Source organism: Leucopleurus acutus (assembly GCF_964270905.1).
Source record: "Leucopleurus acutus genome assembly, chromosome: 3".
NCBI classification, from domain to species: domain Eukaryota; kingdom Metazoa; phylum Chordata; class Mammalia; order Artiodactyla; family Delphinidae; genus Leucopleurus; species Leucopleurus acutus.
This window is the reverse complement of record NC_139145.1, coordinates 120,718,586-120,734,214: the sequence shown is the minus strand read 5'-3', so window position 1 is coordinate 120,734,214 and position 15,629 is coordinate 120,718,586. Positions and strand designations below refer to the sequence as shown.

The window sequence follows — 15,629 nt, the reverse complement described above, 5'->3', positions numbered from 1 at the left end:
AGATTTATAACAGCAAAATAATCCAATTAAAAGTCTGCCATCCCCTTCAAATACTTGTAAAAATTCTTTGTTTAGATCCAGTGGCTTTAATTCCAGAAACCAGCATCTTCTGAGTCTTTACTGTGTTCATAAAGGCCCTGTGCTAAATGTGATACCTCGTCATCTCATTTAATTGCCAAAACAACTTTATGAAGCAGGTAGATATTGAGGTTTTCTAGAACTTGTAGTTGGGTAGTTGGCAGATCTGGAGTGAGCCCAGGTAATTGGATGCCATTGTGCTCACCACCAAGCTAAAGCAATCCCATCATCCCTAAGTTTGAAAAGTTGCTCTTTTTCACAGACATAATTTTTTTTTTTTTTTTTTGCGGTACGTGGGCCTCTCACTGTTGTGGCCTCTCCCGTTGCGGAGCACAGGCTCCGGACGCGCAGGCTCAGCGGCCATGGCTCACGGGCCCAGCCGCTCCGCGGCATGTGGGATCTTCCCGGACCGGGGCACGAACCCGTGTCCCCTGCATCGGCAGGCGGACTCTCAACCACTGCGCCACCAGGGAAGCCCCACAGACATAATTTTTAGTGTTTTTTTTCTTTCCCCCCCACACCTTAGTTTTATTCCTTGACTTCAAACCAACTCAATGACTTGTCTGGGCTTAGCAGTTATTGTTTTTCTGGCAGAGTAATATGCAATAATGTGAAGATTTTTAGGTGAAATTTAAAGAGTGTTGGACCTACTACGTCTAACAGGTAATGTTGAGACTCGAATTGGCTATGCTTATTAGATACAAAACCTTCTCCCAGAGGTTCTCTGGGAGACCTTTCAGGTTAACAAGGCATCATCTCCAATGTGTATTACTTCTTAGAACACGTTCACTCACACATCAGAATGGAATAAGAAAGGTAGAGAGGGAAGGCAGTGATGCTGTGACTGTAGGCTATTGGTGATAGAGCCATTGAGAAAGTAAAGGGAGAACAAACCAATCTGTTATTAAAGAACCATAGCAGAAATCAGTTTGAGCTTCTTAATGTAGTTTTAACATTCCATGTATAGGGTGAATGGATTGAGAAGAATCAATGTTCTTTGTGCTAGGTTAGTGGTTTTCCAAGAGTGGTGCCCAGACAGCAGCATAAGCATTACCTTAGAACTTGTTAGAAATGAAAATTCTCGTTCTAACTCGGACCTAGGCCGGATAAAATGAGATTAGTCTTCCTAAGATGGGGTGGATAATTATTAAACCTAATCACATCAGGATGAGGATCAGGGAATTTGGATTTTTTTCTTGTTTGTAATTGATTCTGGATTTGTTAAACTAACAATAGCACCATTTCTGTGCTGATTTGACTGTTAACACTGGATAATAACAAGGTAGTCAGATAGGTTAATAATATTTAATGAGCCCGATAAATATTAGATAATTTTATATATGATATTTTTCTTTCATTTCTTCCCCCTTTTAGGTTACAGGCTAAATACTAACTGAGTCTCTTGGGACTGTTTCCTTAGGTTAAAAACGTTTCTGCAGGCACACAAGACATGCCTCCTCCCCTTTCTGACTACGGGGAGAGAGTGGACAGCCCCGTGGCCTACTCCTCCAATGGTAAAGTGAACGAGAAGCGACTGTATCCAGAGTCTTCCTATAAAACAACACCGTAAGTAGCGTCTTCCTTCTTTTGCTAGAATGAGTCCGAAAAAGTGAGTATTTGCATGTGTTTATAAATCAGTTGCTGTTTTGTGCCATTTGCCCAAAAAAAAAAAAAAAAAACCCAACAGTTTTCACAAAGGCTGGAGACTGATCTCTGCCTTATAGGTGGAGGCGGAATGTGGTTCTTTTCTATTTCTGGTTTTGAAGTTTAGATGAGGGTGGAAGGGTATTACCGATTGATAGCAGAGCTAAGTGTGGTTCTCAGTCTCTCCTCCTCCCTATAATTATTAGATCTCTTTTGCTAGGGGATGTGAAACTGATAAAACCTCTAGATTTTGTTTTACCTGTGGTGTGAAAAACCTCCCAGTGAGTTTCTGGCCTGGAGTAGGTACCATTCAGGTTATGGAAATAGTATCCCCGTTGCGGTTTTAGGTTACCCTGAAGCCTAAGTCTAATTCACCTTAATGACAAGAGAGAGATGTTGGGGATATTGTTAAGGACTTGGATGTAGTTTGCCTGAGGATGATAAATTAACGTTCCTGTATATAATTCTAGAACTCCAAGTTCCTTCGTAGGCCAAAAAAATAAACCTTCCCTTTAGCTAATTTGATCGTTCTAAGTTAAAGGTTTATCTGCTGGGAAATTTTTGTTCAAAGTTTTATCTTCAACCTCCACTGCCACTTAGGGGGCCGAGTTTGTAGAGATCCACTCTGAGTGCATAGTAGTTTGGGTGCCTGGAGCCCCTAAGATGACACCAGCAGGTGAGTTAAGTATGGAATCAGTTTGAAGAGAATAGATCTTATTATTACCCTGGAATGGAATTTGGAAGTAGACTGGCATTCTGCCTTACCCTCTGTATGTTTTATTTTGGTCTTCAGTATCAAGCTCACTTTTGATTTCAGTTGTAAATGATTTGGAGGAAGAGCATTTTCTCTCTTCTCCTTCTCTTTGGCTTTTGACAAAAACCAAATCATGTGAGGCTATGAGAGGCAGAGGTACACAGCAGAGATGCAATCCCTGTAAAAGGGTCAAGCTATGATGTGCATGACTTCCATGCATACAAAATAAATACCTACAATGCATCTTGTGACCAGCTGTGCCTCCAAATTAATTGTAAGGCCTGCAGGGCTTCACAGCGTTCCCACATGCTGTCCCTTGTTATGAGAACTAAGATATTTTCACAGATTCATTTGGAACAGTTTAAATATCTTACTTATTCTTCAATAAGCCAGTACATTCATGATGTAAAATTTAAAAGGAGCAAAAGGGAATCCCTTTTGTCCCCAGCTGTCTAGTTTCTCTCCCCAGGGGCAGCTAGTGTTACCAATTTCTTTTACTTCCTTCCAGGGGTTATTTTTATGATGTTGATGCCAAATATGATGTTGGTTATTTTTTCCTTTTAAAAGACAATAGCATATTAAATGCATTGTTAGCAATATATCTTCGTGATTGTCCATGTCAGTATACAGCGTTTACTGATCTGTTTTATAGCAACATAATATTCCATTAAATGGGTATACTAAAATTTGTTTTATTAATCCCACATTGATGCACACTTTTCTCCAATGTCTTGTTATTACAAACCTCTGCAGAGAATGAACTTGCACATTTATCACTTTGCAAATATGTCAGTGTATCTGGAGGAAACATATTAAAAGCACAATTGCCAGGTTAAAGGAAATTGCATATTTTATTCTGATAGATGTCGTCAAATTGTACTCCATAAGGGTTGTACCAGTTTGTACTCCAGGAGTACACCCTCGAAGTTTTTTGAAGGCCTGGAAAATGCAAATATGATACTTAGTTTTAGAACCCAGCAGAAGGGGAGGATGGGGATGGTGCCAAGGTAAGGGATAACGAATGCAACAGTGTGTAGTAATGACGGGAGGAGCTTGCAGCCTCTGGCGGGTAGTAGACATTGTTGATTGTTGTCTGCGGCAGAGCATTGAGCGCTACGGAGGATTCAGTGTACGTCCTTCTGGATGACGAAGGGATGCACGTTAAGTCGTAGCCTGTCTTTCTTCAGGTGTTTCTTGAAGGTGTTTAGTAACTCACCAGTGCCTCTCCTCCTTATTATTGTAGTGGATGGAGAAGGAATTAGAATCGGAACGTTGTCTGAGGTCCAGGTTAAGAATGAGGTGCCTCAGTACTAAGATGTTTCCCCCCGAGGCATAACGTACGTTCAGTAGAGAGCACTAATCTTGATACACAGCTTGATGAGAGTTCACGCATGTGGTCACTGAAGTAACTACCCTCAGACCGAGAGAGAGGCATTTCAAGCGCCCCAAAACGTCTTCTCCACGGGTACCCCCCTTTCCCCACCACCACTGTTTTGACGTCTGTCACCATATCAGAGCTCTTATAAAATGGAATCATATGGAAATTATTCTGGTGTCTGGCTCCTTTTGCTCTCACCATAATGTCCTAACCTTAGAATTTTTTTTTTTTTTTTGTGATACACGGGCCTCTCACTGTGTGGCCTTTCCCGTTGCAGAGCACAGGCTCCGGACGCACAGGTTCAGCGGCCATGGCTCACGGGCCCAGCCGCTCCGCGGCATGTGGGATCTTCCCGGACCGGGGCATGTGGGATCTTCCCGGACCGGGGCATGAACCCATGTCCCCTGCATCGGCAGGCGGACGCTCAACCACTGCGCCACCAGGGAAGCCCCCTAACCTTAGAATTTTAAGGCAGTTAGAATTAATCCCGGATTAGGAGACAGCAGAATGTAGCTGAAGATAGTTTCTTCTCCACCCTCTCTGAAGTGAATTTGGGAGATAGTAGGTACACTCCCTACTCTCTTTTCCACACCCAGGGTGAATTAACCTTTGTAAATCAAAGAAGTGGAGTGCTGATGCGATGCAGAGCTTTCAGGGCAGGCTGACACCTTAGAGTGCCCAGTGAGACCATTGTCTGGTAGTAGTATTTAGGCTGGTAGGATAATCTGTTAGGGCTTTTACACGGGTTGTAGGAATTCACTGGTTCGCCTAAGGCCCAGAGATGGTGCTAGCTTCGGGCACAGCATGATCCAGGGACTCAGAAGATGTCAGGGTTCTTGTTGCTATGCTGGTTTTATTCTCAGTACAGCTTCTTTTGTAGCAGGCTAGCCATGCACATTCCTCAGGCTGTCCTGATCTTCTAGCGCCAGATTCAGAGAATGGAATTTACTTTCCCAAAACTTACATATCAAATCTATTGGAAAGATTCTGATTGGTCCTTTTTGGGTCCAGGAAGATGAGTTCTCTGATTGGCAAGGCTTGGATATTCCCCTCAGTGATGATGGCAGTTTTAAAATACCATGTATATCATGGATGTCGTTCCAACAGTCATGACACTGATGTGATCATGCATTTTGTTTCTCCCTCCTCCCTGATACTGGGTGTCCTCAATGAAGAGAATTCTTGTGAATGTCTTTTCAGTTCAGTAATTACCTTGAACCCCTGCCATGTACTGGGCCAGGTGCCCCTGGGAATACGGAGTTCGTGTTCCCATGGAGGTTGCAATACAACAGGGGCGGAAGGAAGTGCACAATAACTACACTGTTGGGGTGAGAGAGAGCAGCAAAGGCATGTGAGGGTGTGTGTGTGTGTGTGTGTGTGTGAGAGAGAGAAAGAGAGAGAGAGAGAGAGAGAGAGAGAAAATAAAGCAAGTTTAAAAAAGAAGGAAGTCAAAAACTACACAAGGGCAGATTTCCGCACCTAGGGGACTGAGTCAGATACTGAGGAAAGTATACAGGTGGTTACCTCTGGCTTGTGCAGATTTTCGAACTAATCAGACTTGTCTCTAAAAGTAGGTTTGAAGGTGACTAAGAGTTCACATATCCCCTAACTGTTAAATTTATATATACTTTTCTTGCCAAGCATTTCGTTTTTAGCTTTCATGCTGTATCAAGTTATTGTTTAGTGTTTGAAAGGGTGTAGGAAGAGGGGAGATGGAAAACTTCTAAGGTGAAGATTTATAATATCAATACCTAATATAAAATTACGGGAGGAGGCCTGCCTTAATATTTTGGGGTTTTTTTCTAATTTCTTTTGCCCTTTAGCATCCTCCCCCTCTGGCCCCCAGCACTTCAAACAAACCCACTGCATTCTAAAGGTTTTGTTTGCCACCTCGAAGCTAAGAAGCATAGTACCTGGCAGGGTGTCTAGGAACTCGTTAATCATTGACTCACAGAGAAAGTCACATTTTCCTTCCTTTAGAAGTAGCATTAACAGAGCACTCAAAGCCATGTTAACCTGGATAAATTTAGAAAGAAGAAATAAATACCACCACCACCCCAGCTACCACCCCCCCCTAAAGCTTTAGGAGTCTATAAGAAATTAATAAGTGTGATTAGAAATCTAAGACTTTGGCAACAGTTAGAACCAAGCAGTTTTGGATCACCTAGAAAACAGTCCACCTCGTGGATAAAGCTCAAGATGACAGTTCTGTAAGTTGAAAGCAATAAAAAACGAAATCCTTCAGACTTTTAAATAGTTGACTTGAATAGCAAGGCTGATGTTGGAAAGTCTCAGGTGCCTTGTTTCTCCTCTTGCCCTACTGCAGCTCTGCTACAGGGGGAAAGTGCAGCTTTGCATTTCTGTTACTCAGAAGTAGTCTACAGTTGCCACAGCTCTTGGTCTTTTATTCCATGTTAGGCTTCGTTTTTCTGCTTGTGGCAGAAACATTATATGCAATTTAAAAATCTGATGCAATATTAAATAATTGGCGTTACAAAAATAAGTGTAATGCTAACTCTTCCATTTCATTCATTCTACAGGGCTTCAGGATTAACAGTGCAACTTAAAAAAGTCTTAACAAGCTCTTTCATCCATTACAGTATAAAGCTTTTTAGGTTTTTTGTTTTTTTAGTTTAAATTTTCAGTATTTTTCATTTTTCAACATTGTATCTTGAAAAGAGAATTGACACAGAGGAGTCTAAAATTAATATTACCAAGAGGTTATCTCTGAGAGTCAGCCTCTACAGGTAGATACGTATGTGCATTCCTCTCCCCACTCAGCATTCCATGGAACTAGAAGAACCTGTAGAAGAGAGTCGTGATTGTTATTTTCCTAACAGCCTTTTGTGGAGTAAGTCCTTTTGTGGAGTAAGACCCCTGGCACGGGTCATGTCAATAATTCTCTTCCAGATCAGCGTGTTTCCTAAAGTGAAATCTTACATCCATTTTTCGTACAAGGCTTACTAATGAGCTCCCCTTACATCAGAGCCTTAAAGCTGTTCGTGTGCATTAGGGGAGCTGGGCTGGTGCTGGGTTGAGTGCAGGAAGCTGGGGATCTGCCCAGGGCTGGGCAGGTGGCTGGTTGAGTGAATGCGGCCCACGTGTTGCTGCCCTCTGTGGTCTCGGTGCTCTGACAAAGTCTGGTAATGCTCGCGGACAGATGATTCCTGTTTTGTTAGGGTGCCTGAAGTGGCTCAGGAGCTGCCAGTGACTTCACCTGTGGAGGACTTCCGGCAGCCTCATTACAGCAACAGTGGTAACTTGGAGACGCTTTCAAAAAGGGCTCCCTCGAAGGGCAAGGCGGGAAAGTCGAGGAGATCAGAGCAAGACCACTATGAAACAGACTACACGACGGGCGGCGAGTCCTGTGATGAGCTGGAGGAGGACTGGATCAGGTACTGGGGCGCCTCTTGCTGGAACCCCTTGCGCATCTGATGGTTGTACAACCAGGTTTTGGTGGTGTTGCCTCCTCAACTGGGGTGGGTGGTACAACTTCATTCTTTGCCAACCAGGGCTGGAGACAGTTTCTTGATATTTTTTTTTCCCTTAGTACTCTTTTTTTTTTTTCCTGATACGCGGGCCTCTCACTGTTGTGGCCTCTGCCGTTGCGGAGCACAGGCCTCGGACGCGCAGCCTCAGCGGCCATGGCTCACGGGCCCAGCCGCTCCGCGGCATCTTCCCGGACCGGGGCGCGAACCCGTGTCCCCTGCATCGGCAGGCGGACTCTCAACCACTGCGCCGCCAGGGAAGCCCCCTTAGTACTCTTTTGTAATAAAGATTGACCTGGAGGGAATGTGTTTGGCTTAAAAGCACTTTGGCTTAAAAACATGTCAACACTTTCAGCGCACCTCCACAAAATGACTGATAAACTTCGCCAGTGCTGTATGCTTTTACCAATAGTCACCCAAGCAAGGTTTTTCAAGTAAATGAAATACAAGTATAGAGGAACTTTGTTTTACTAATTATAAAATTCCGGACCAGTCCTATGGCTTTCCTTTGGCGTTTACTTTTAAGTTAAGCTTTCACGATGAGACCAGAGAGTCTTTTAAAAGTTTAATCCAGAGGACTTTGGCAAACAGTTTTGTAAACAGTGGAGTTAACAATTTAGTGTCGTGGTTAAGTTACTTTGTGTGTCAGTGGTTTTGTTATAGTCCATCATTGCCACCTGTACTCGTGTATGACCTATAGCCTTTTTTTGCCCAAGTATTCTGAGGAATGGGACACAAATCAGAAACATTTGCTGTGTGACTTGTGGTTAATCAAAACATTGCTTCTCAAGGTATTAGGAGGGATGGATGGGGCAAGTATAGCTAGAAGTCCCATACTCACTGGTGGCTCTCATATTTCATCTCCCCCTTACCCCTCAAGAGGTTTGGCCTAGTTCAGTCATCTGTCTATAAAATATTTGCCTGTCTTGTATCATGCAAGATTTAAGTGAAAACTTTTAGAAATTCTGAATTCTTGTTTCCCTTTTGAGCAAATCATTTAATTTCTCCTGTCTGTAAAATGAAGATATTTAGACTGTCTTAGATATGACATTTAAAATTCCATATTGCTGTGAAGTTCCTTAGTCCCGTGAAACAATTCATAGTATTTCCGCAGTGGATTATGGGTGGTTAATAGCATCACTGTCATATGAAAAGAATAGCTGGCATATTGAGAGATTACAAGTGGTACAGAATTTCAGGGTTTTTTTCATAGTTTACCACATTGCCAGATTATTTTTACAATGAGCATGCATTTTCATACATGTACCTTTTAATGTCTACTTTTACAATCAAAGTGATTTCCATTAAGGAAAAACAAGACACCCACCCCCCGCCTCAACAAAAACAATGCTCAAAACAGTCTGAAAACTGTAGGTGGTAGCAGAAAACAGCCAGCTGCCAGTTAGCTGCTCTGCCACTGAAGTGATGAAAATATCCTTTGTGTTCCACAATTCCAGTTTTAACACTTTTAATGTTAAGTATCCATTCTCATGTGGTGTTGTGTATTCAGAATAAATGAGTTCCTAAGACCACCCTGAAATTTCATAAATGATTTTCAACTTATTTCTAAAAATCAGTAGGCATAGTTTTTTTTAGAAAAAAAAACATGAGCAGCAACGTAAAAAGCATAATCATTCTTAAAAGAACTCGTTTGCATCCCACCTTTCTCTACCCATAAGCAACAACAACAAAAACAAAACCAAGGGCTTCCCTGGTGGCACAGTTGTTGAGAGTCCGCCTGCCGATGCAGGGGACACGGGTTTATGCCCCGGTCCGGGAAGATCCCACATGCCACGGAGCGGCTGGGCCCGTGAGCCATGGCCGCTGAGCCTGCGCGTCTGGAGCCTTGGGAGAGGCCACAACAGGGAGAGGCCCGCGTACCACAAAAAACATAAAAACCAAAAAAAAACCCAAACCAAGAGAATGTCATTCTCCACATCCCACCAGCTTATCATCGTTGAGAAAGAAGCACTGGATCTTAGGTCTGCTAAGGATACATAAGTAATCATTTTCTCACTGAATTTTTAGGGAATATCCACCTATCACTTCAGATCAACAAAGACAACTCTACAAGAGGAATTTTGACACTGGCCTGCAGGAATACAAGAGCTTACAAGCAGAACTTGATGAGATCAATAAAGAACTCTCTCGTCTGGATAAAGAACTGGATGACTATAGAGAAGAAAGTGAAGAGTATATGGTAAATTGAAATCTGATAATTATATATTACATAGAATTTTATTCTAATCTATGGAGCTACATTATCCTTTATACTAATATGATACAGATTTTGCTAGTAGTTATCAAACTAATTTCATTGAAGAGTAATTGAAATCAAGTCTTAGATTAAAGTCTTTCCAAATTGAAAAGTGTACTAACGTAGTTAAGAATTACAAAGCAATGGTCTGTGTACATATTGGTTTGGCCAAAAAGCTCGTTCGGGTTCGTCCATAATACATCCCTTCCTGCTTAAAAGAAAATACCTACATTAGTTTTTCTATTTATAAACAAAGTTCGCTCCTTCGGTAAAAATTTCAAATAATACAGAATTACATACAGAAAAACAAATTGCCTTAAATTTTGTCACTAAAATATTAGTTGTTAAAATGTCCTCTCTGCAGAAGTGCACCTAGACACAATCTTTGATAAAAAATCATAAGTTTTACTTATATCCTTCCTGCTTTTTTACTCAATAATAGTTTATGGCTCTTTTTTTTTTCTTGATCACCTGGCTGGAGTAGTGTTTGTAAAGTTACTCATTACTTTTTTTTGTTTGTTTTGTTTTTGTGGGTTTTTTTGCGAAGACTACTCATTACTTTTTAACCCCCATCTCCATATTGTGCTCTTTAGAAGGAGGTCACTCTGCATAGGTCACACTTAAGGACTGGGGAATTATGCTCCAGCAGTATACCTACACAAATTATTTGGAATTTGTCTGCATGGGAAATTTGTCACTTCCTCCCATTTATTTGATCATTTATGTCAGTATAGACTCATGGATATTTGTTTTATACTTTGGGTTATAATCCAACACTACTTCGTTTTGTTGCTTGAACTGTTTTAGTTAGGACCATTGGGAGCTCTTGGTTGCCTCCTGTGTTTCTTTGAGATATCCCCATTATTGTGAAGGTTTTTCTTTTTAAATACTTACTGGCACTGCTTATATCTTGCTTTTTTATTCAATGATAATTTATGGTTATCATTTCATGTCAATAATAAAGATCTACTTACTGAGAAAATATTTTTATGTATTAAAAAAATAACTCCACAATTTTCCATTTTGTGGTTGTACCATAATTTACTTGAGTGACCCTCTATGAATAGACATTTAGGCATGTCTCCCCACTGCCACACATACACTCTGCCCCTATTAGTAATACACTGGTGAACCTCTCCATCCTTACACACTTACCCACTTATCTGCTAGAACGAATTCCAGAATGTGAAATTGCTGAGTCAGAGGTTAGTACATTTAAACTTTTGTTGCAAAAGTGCCCTCCAGGAAGATTATATCAACTGTATTCCTGCTAGTAATGCTCTAGAGGCTCCTCTGACCCACATCTCACTAACATTTTATGTCTGAAAAATTACTGACTTGTGTCTTAGATACCGGTATTTAAACTTTTTTATCACATCACGTATTTATTGGAACTTCATAGTCCTTTTATGAAATACTCTTTGCCATTTTTTTTTTTTTTTTTTTTTTTTTGCAGTACGCGGGCCTCTCACTGCTGTGGCCTCTCCCGTTGCGGAGCACAGGCTCCGGACGCGCAGGCTCAGCGGCCACAGCTCACGGGCCCAGCCGCTCCGCGGCATGTGGGATCCTCCCGGACCGGGGCACGAACCCGTGTCCCCTGCATTGGCAGGTGGACTCTCAACCACTGCGCCACCAGGGAAGACCCCCCTTTGCCATTTTTAATTGGGGTGATCTGCTTTCCGGTTTCGAAGTATTTGCTTCGTGTATAGTTTGATTTATTTATTGTTTTCTTTTATGGCTTCTCTATGGTATCGTAAACCTTTCTTAATGCAGTCAATGCTTATTCATTTTTACTGTGTCCTTGATGTGGAAGTGCTGAGGTTACAAAGACAAATCATGTTTCCACCCCCAAAGAGCTCATATTCAAAGAGAGAAACTGATACCTAAACAACTTTGACAATGGGACTAATGCCATATTTACATTATGTATAGAAAGTACTGTAACTAACTTCTCTGAGAAGGAATAAAGTCTGCTGAAGGCCTGGAGAGTTTAGGAGAGGCTTCACTGAGAGGTAACCAGTACACATTCTCCAGACAGTAGGGGAGGTACATGAGTACAGCTATAAGGGGAACATGACGGAAATCTGGAAGCATTAATGTGCTTAATTTTTTAAAGAATTGCAAATGGTGGACACTGAGACTGGAAAGGTAGGAGACTAGATTAGTAGAGAATTTAATGGAGTGCTCAGACCAGTTTTATAATGGGATGTAACCTGCTCAGAGCCGTGCTTTATGAAAAAGTTCTCTGGGGTCTACGTGCCACGTGGACTGGCGTGGGGAGAGATGAGAAGCAGCAGGACAGATAGTTACCTGTCTGTGTGAATGGAATGTGAGAAGTATTTTAATGTCATAAATTTCCTGTCAGTGGACTCCTCAGGCCCTTCTACTGACCATAATAGTTTTGAGAACTTTAAGACTTCGTTATTTTAATTCCCTATATTTTTGTCATAAGATGACATTTTTAGCTTCAAAATATAACATCAGGAGTGTTATTTTTGAAAGAGAAAATGCCCCACTAAACATATTTCTTTGTTTCTCATTAATAGGCTGCTGCTGATGAATACAATAGACTGAAACAAGTTAAGGGAGTAAGTATCCCAGATTGTAAGATTCTTTTAGGAAGAACTTATCTATTATGTGCTTTTCATTTAACCTTTAGAATGACTCTGAATACCTTGTCACACATGCACTGATTATAGACAAAAGGCCCTATAATTGCAAGATGAAAACTGTAAGAAGTTGGAACCTTAATTTCAGTTGTTTGCAACTACAACCAGCACTGATGCAAAAAAAAAAAAAAATTTTTGTTTTTTTAGTTTGAAGTATACATACAGAAAAATACACAGATCATAAGTATACAACGTGGTAAATTTTCACAGAGCAACCACACACCTTTGTACCTGGCATCCCGATAAAGAAATACATGTCGTAGTACCCCTCGTATGCTCATCCAATTTTTACACTCACCCCAGAGGTAACCACCATCCTAAGTTCTAACATCATGTATTAGTATTGCGTATTTTGAACTTTATATAAATGGAATCATACAGTATGTAATTTGTGTGTGATTTCTTTTGCTCAGTATTGTTTGTGAGAATCATTCAGATGGTGGCATGAAGCAGTGGTTCATTTTTAAGTGTGTATACACACAGGCACACATTTGCTAGGTATATACATAGTCATGAAATTGCAAGGTCATTGAGCAAGTGGGGATCCTGCCTTGGGTAGGGACTGTCAACAGCATCCCTGGTTTGTGCCACTTTACATTCCTAACAAGCAGTGTAGATTCCTGTTGCTTCATATCCTTGCCAGCACTTGGCATCATCAGTCTTCTTTTTTTTTCTCCTTTGGCCACACAGCGTGGCTTGTGGGATCTTAGTTCCCCAGCAAGGGATCGAACCTGGGCCCTCAGCAATAAAAGCACAGAGTCCCAACCACCCACTGGACTGCCAGGGAATTTTCCCAGCATCATCAGTCTTTATTGCCTTAAAACATTTTTGGTTTTTAAAAGACTTTATATTAATTTTTAAAATTCCAGAATCATTAATTTTTTTTTTGGCTGTGCTGCGCAGCTTGTGGGATCTTAGTTCCCAGACCAGGGATCAAACCCGGGCCCATGGCAGTGAAAGTGCCGAGTCTTTTTTTTTTTTTTTAACATCTTTATTGGGGTATAATTGCTTTACAATGGTGTGTTAGTTTCTGCTTTATAACAAAGGAAAGTGCTGAGTCTTAACCACTGGATCACCAGGGAATTCCCAGAACATCATGAATTTAAATTCAAGAGTTTAAAAATGTACATAGTACAATTTCCTGTCTCACTCCCTATTTACCCCGTTTCTTTATTCTAAGTAACCCCATATCACCAGTTTCTTGTTTTACTGATTCTTATTTTTTTTTAAATCATGTTTTAACAAAAAAAAGGCCGATAAATTTTCTTGGTCACTTTACAAATCATTAGAAATGAGTGTATCCTTTGTAAAACTCAGGTTAGAAGATATGACTGAGAAAAGAAAATCAGCTGCTTATGTGGTTAGAGATAACTGCCAGGTGCCTTATGCATGTTACTTCATTTAACACTCCCTGCAATTCTATATGACTAATGCTCCCTTTTTGTTGTTGTTCACCTCTGCCTTCCCAGCAGCTAAAACATAACTCGTTTTTAGTTTGTTAAATTTACGCGATTCTTTTTTCTTTCCTCCTTTTTTAGTCTGCAGATTACAAAAGTAAGAGGAATTATTGCAAGCAGTTGAAGAGCAAATTGTCACACATTAAGAAGATGGTTGGAGATTATGATCGACGGAAAACATAGACAGCAGATGCCACATTGTTAGGTTAAGAAGTATCTGACTGACATCTCTGCAATGTTATCAGGAGTCAAAATGACTTTGGACTCTAACCTGGGAGGCCAAATCTTTGTGATCATTACAGAGTTTTGGTAGTTTTAATATCATCAGTATTGAATGATATCATCAGTATATCATCATCATTTTATAAATAGCTTTTGATAATCGACTGGGCTGAACACTCCAAGTAAGGACTTTATGCTTTAAACATTGGTTCTTGTATTAAGAACTTTTGTTTGAGGTTTTTAAAGCTTTAAGGAAGGTCCTGGAGTACACTGTGCTGTGAACTGTCACACCCTAGGCAATCAGGTGTTAATACCTAAGTATGCTCATTGGGTCTTATAGGGGATAGTTTAATTCTCCCAGAATTCTCCCTTCAGATAACTGTTACTTATAATCATTTATTTTCAGATAAGGAAACTGGGGCCCTGCAATAAAGTCTCTGAAGTGAAACTGCTTGTTGCCTAGCTTGCAGTTTTGGTTAAGTCTGTTTTATGACTCCATTGATAAAGTCCCTGGCCTTTTCCTATTTTAACTACTACGGATACTGAGTCCTACCAGCCTCCCTGTTGATTTTTTTCTGTGTATAAATGCTTAAGAGCTTTTTATTTCTTGTTATCCTGGTAATAAAGATCATGTAAAAGTAACAAATGTGTGAAATTTGAAGATTGTAAATATATGTTTACCTTTTAAAAATCAAAGTTTAAACCTACTGGTTAGAATTTTGTTGCGTATATTAAAATGCTTTTTATCTTTTATGGTTTACATGCTTTTTTTAAACCAACTAGCCTTTTCCATTATATCAAAGTATCCAATTACAATTATAGTTCAATTGTGACTTGAATTGTATCTTATGGGAATATTCAAGTTTTGTACATATTTTATAATTATTAAAACTGGTGTTTTCTTTCCATAATGTACCTTTTTGATGTCATTAGTGCTGTTAATACTAAGCTATGGAAAACTACACTCAGAAGTTGTATCTGTTACTGTTTTAAACTGTTTTGGGTGCTGTGCTGGTTGGTAGCTTCCTAAATCCTTTGGCTAACAGAAGGCTGATTTGTCTGGAAATGGAATCCAATATCATAAAACACCAAATTATTTCAAATGGTGCCCTTAAATCTCAGCTTTTTTTTGAATTCAGTTTTTTTCTGGTAAAGTAAAATTAGCTGATAATACTGGATATGTAGCTAACCAAGTTGATTGTGATTATCCCCTCAGTTTGGAACTCTCATTTAAGTATATTGTTTTTTGTTTTGTTTTTTTTATTTATTTATTTATTTTTGGCTGTGTTGGGTCTTCATTTCTGTGCGAGGGCTTTCTCTAGTTGCGGCAAGCGGGGGCCACTCTTCATCGCGGTGCGCGGGCCTCTCACTGTCGCGGCCTCTCTTGTTGTGGAGCACAGGCTCCAGACGCGCAGGCTCAGTAGCTGTGGCTCACGGGCTTAGTTGCTCCACGGCATGTGGGATCCTCCCAGGCCAGGGCTCGAACCCGTGTCCCCTGTATTGGCAGGCGGACTCTCAACCACTGCGCCACCAGGGAAGCCCCAGTATATTGTTTTTAATACATAAGTCTGAATCATTTTCCAAAGATAAAAATAAGGTTTCCATTATAACGCTGATACAGTTCTTCAAGTTGAAGAAATTCTTAATTTTCTGTGTGCTGTTCATACTACAAAAGGTAATAA

The 15,629-nt window shown here is 40.5% G+C and overlaps 1 protein-coding gene across 4 annotated transcripts in view; it reads left to right on the top strand.

Annotated features, from left to right (window-relative positions):
* Positions 1–15,188, top strand: part of OCLN (occludin) — a 46,427-nt gene extending 31,239 nt beyond the window's left edge. For all 4 annotated transcript variants that reach the window (XM_082835248.1, XM_082835247.1, XM_082835246.1 and 1 more), the window contains 5 exons: positions 1,499–1,644; positions 7,034–7,249; positions 9,371–9,542; positions 12,146–12,187; positions 13,807–15,188. In XM_082835248.1, coding sequence (XP_082691374.1) covers positions 1,499–1,644; positions 7,034–7,249; positions 9,371–9,542; positions 12,146–12,187; positions 13,807–13,908 — 678 coding nt within the window. In that variant the 3' untranslated portion in view covers positions 13,909–15,188. The remainder of the gene's footprint in view (positions 1–1,498; positions 1,645–7,033; positions 7,250–9,370; positions 9,543–12,145; positions 12,188–13,806) is intronic.
* Positions 15,189–15,629: the final 441 nt, after the last annotated feature.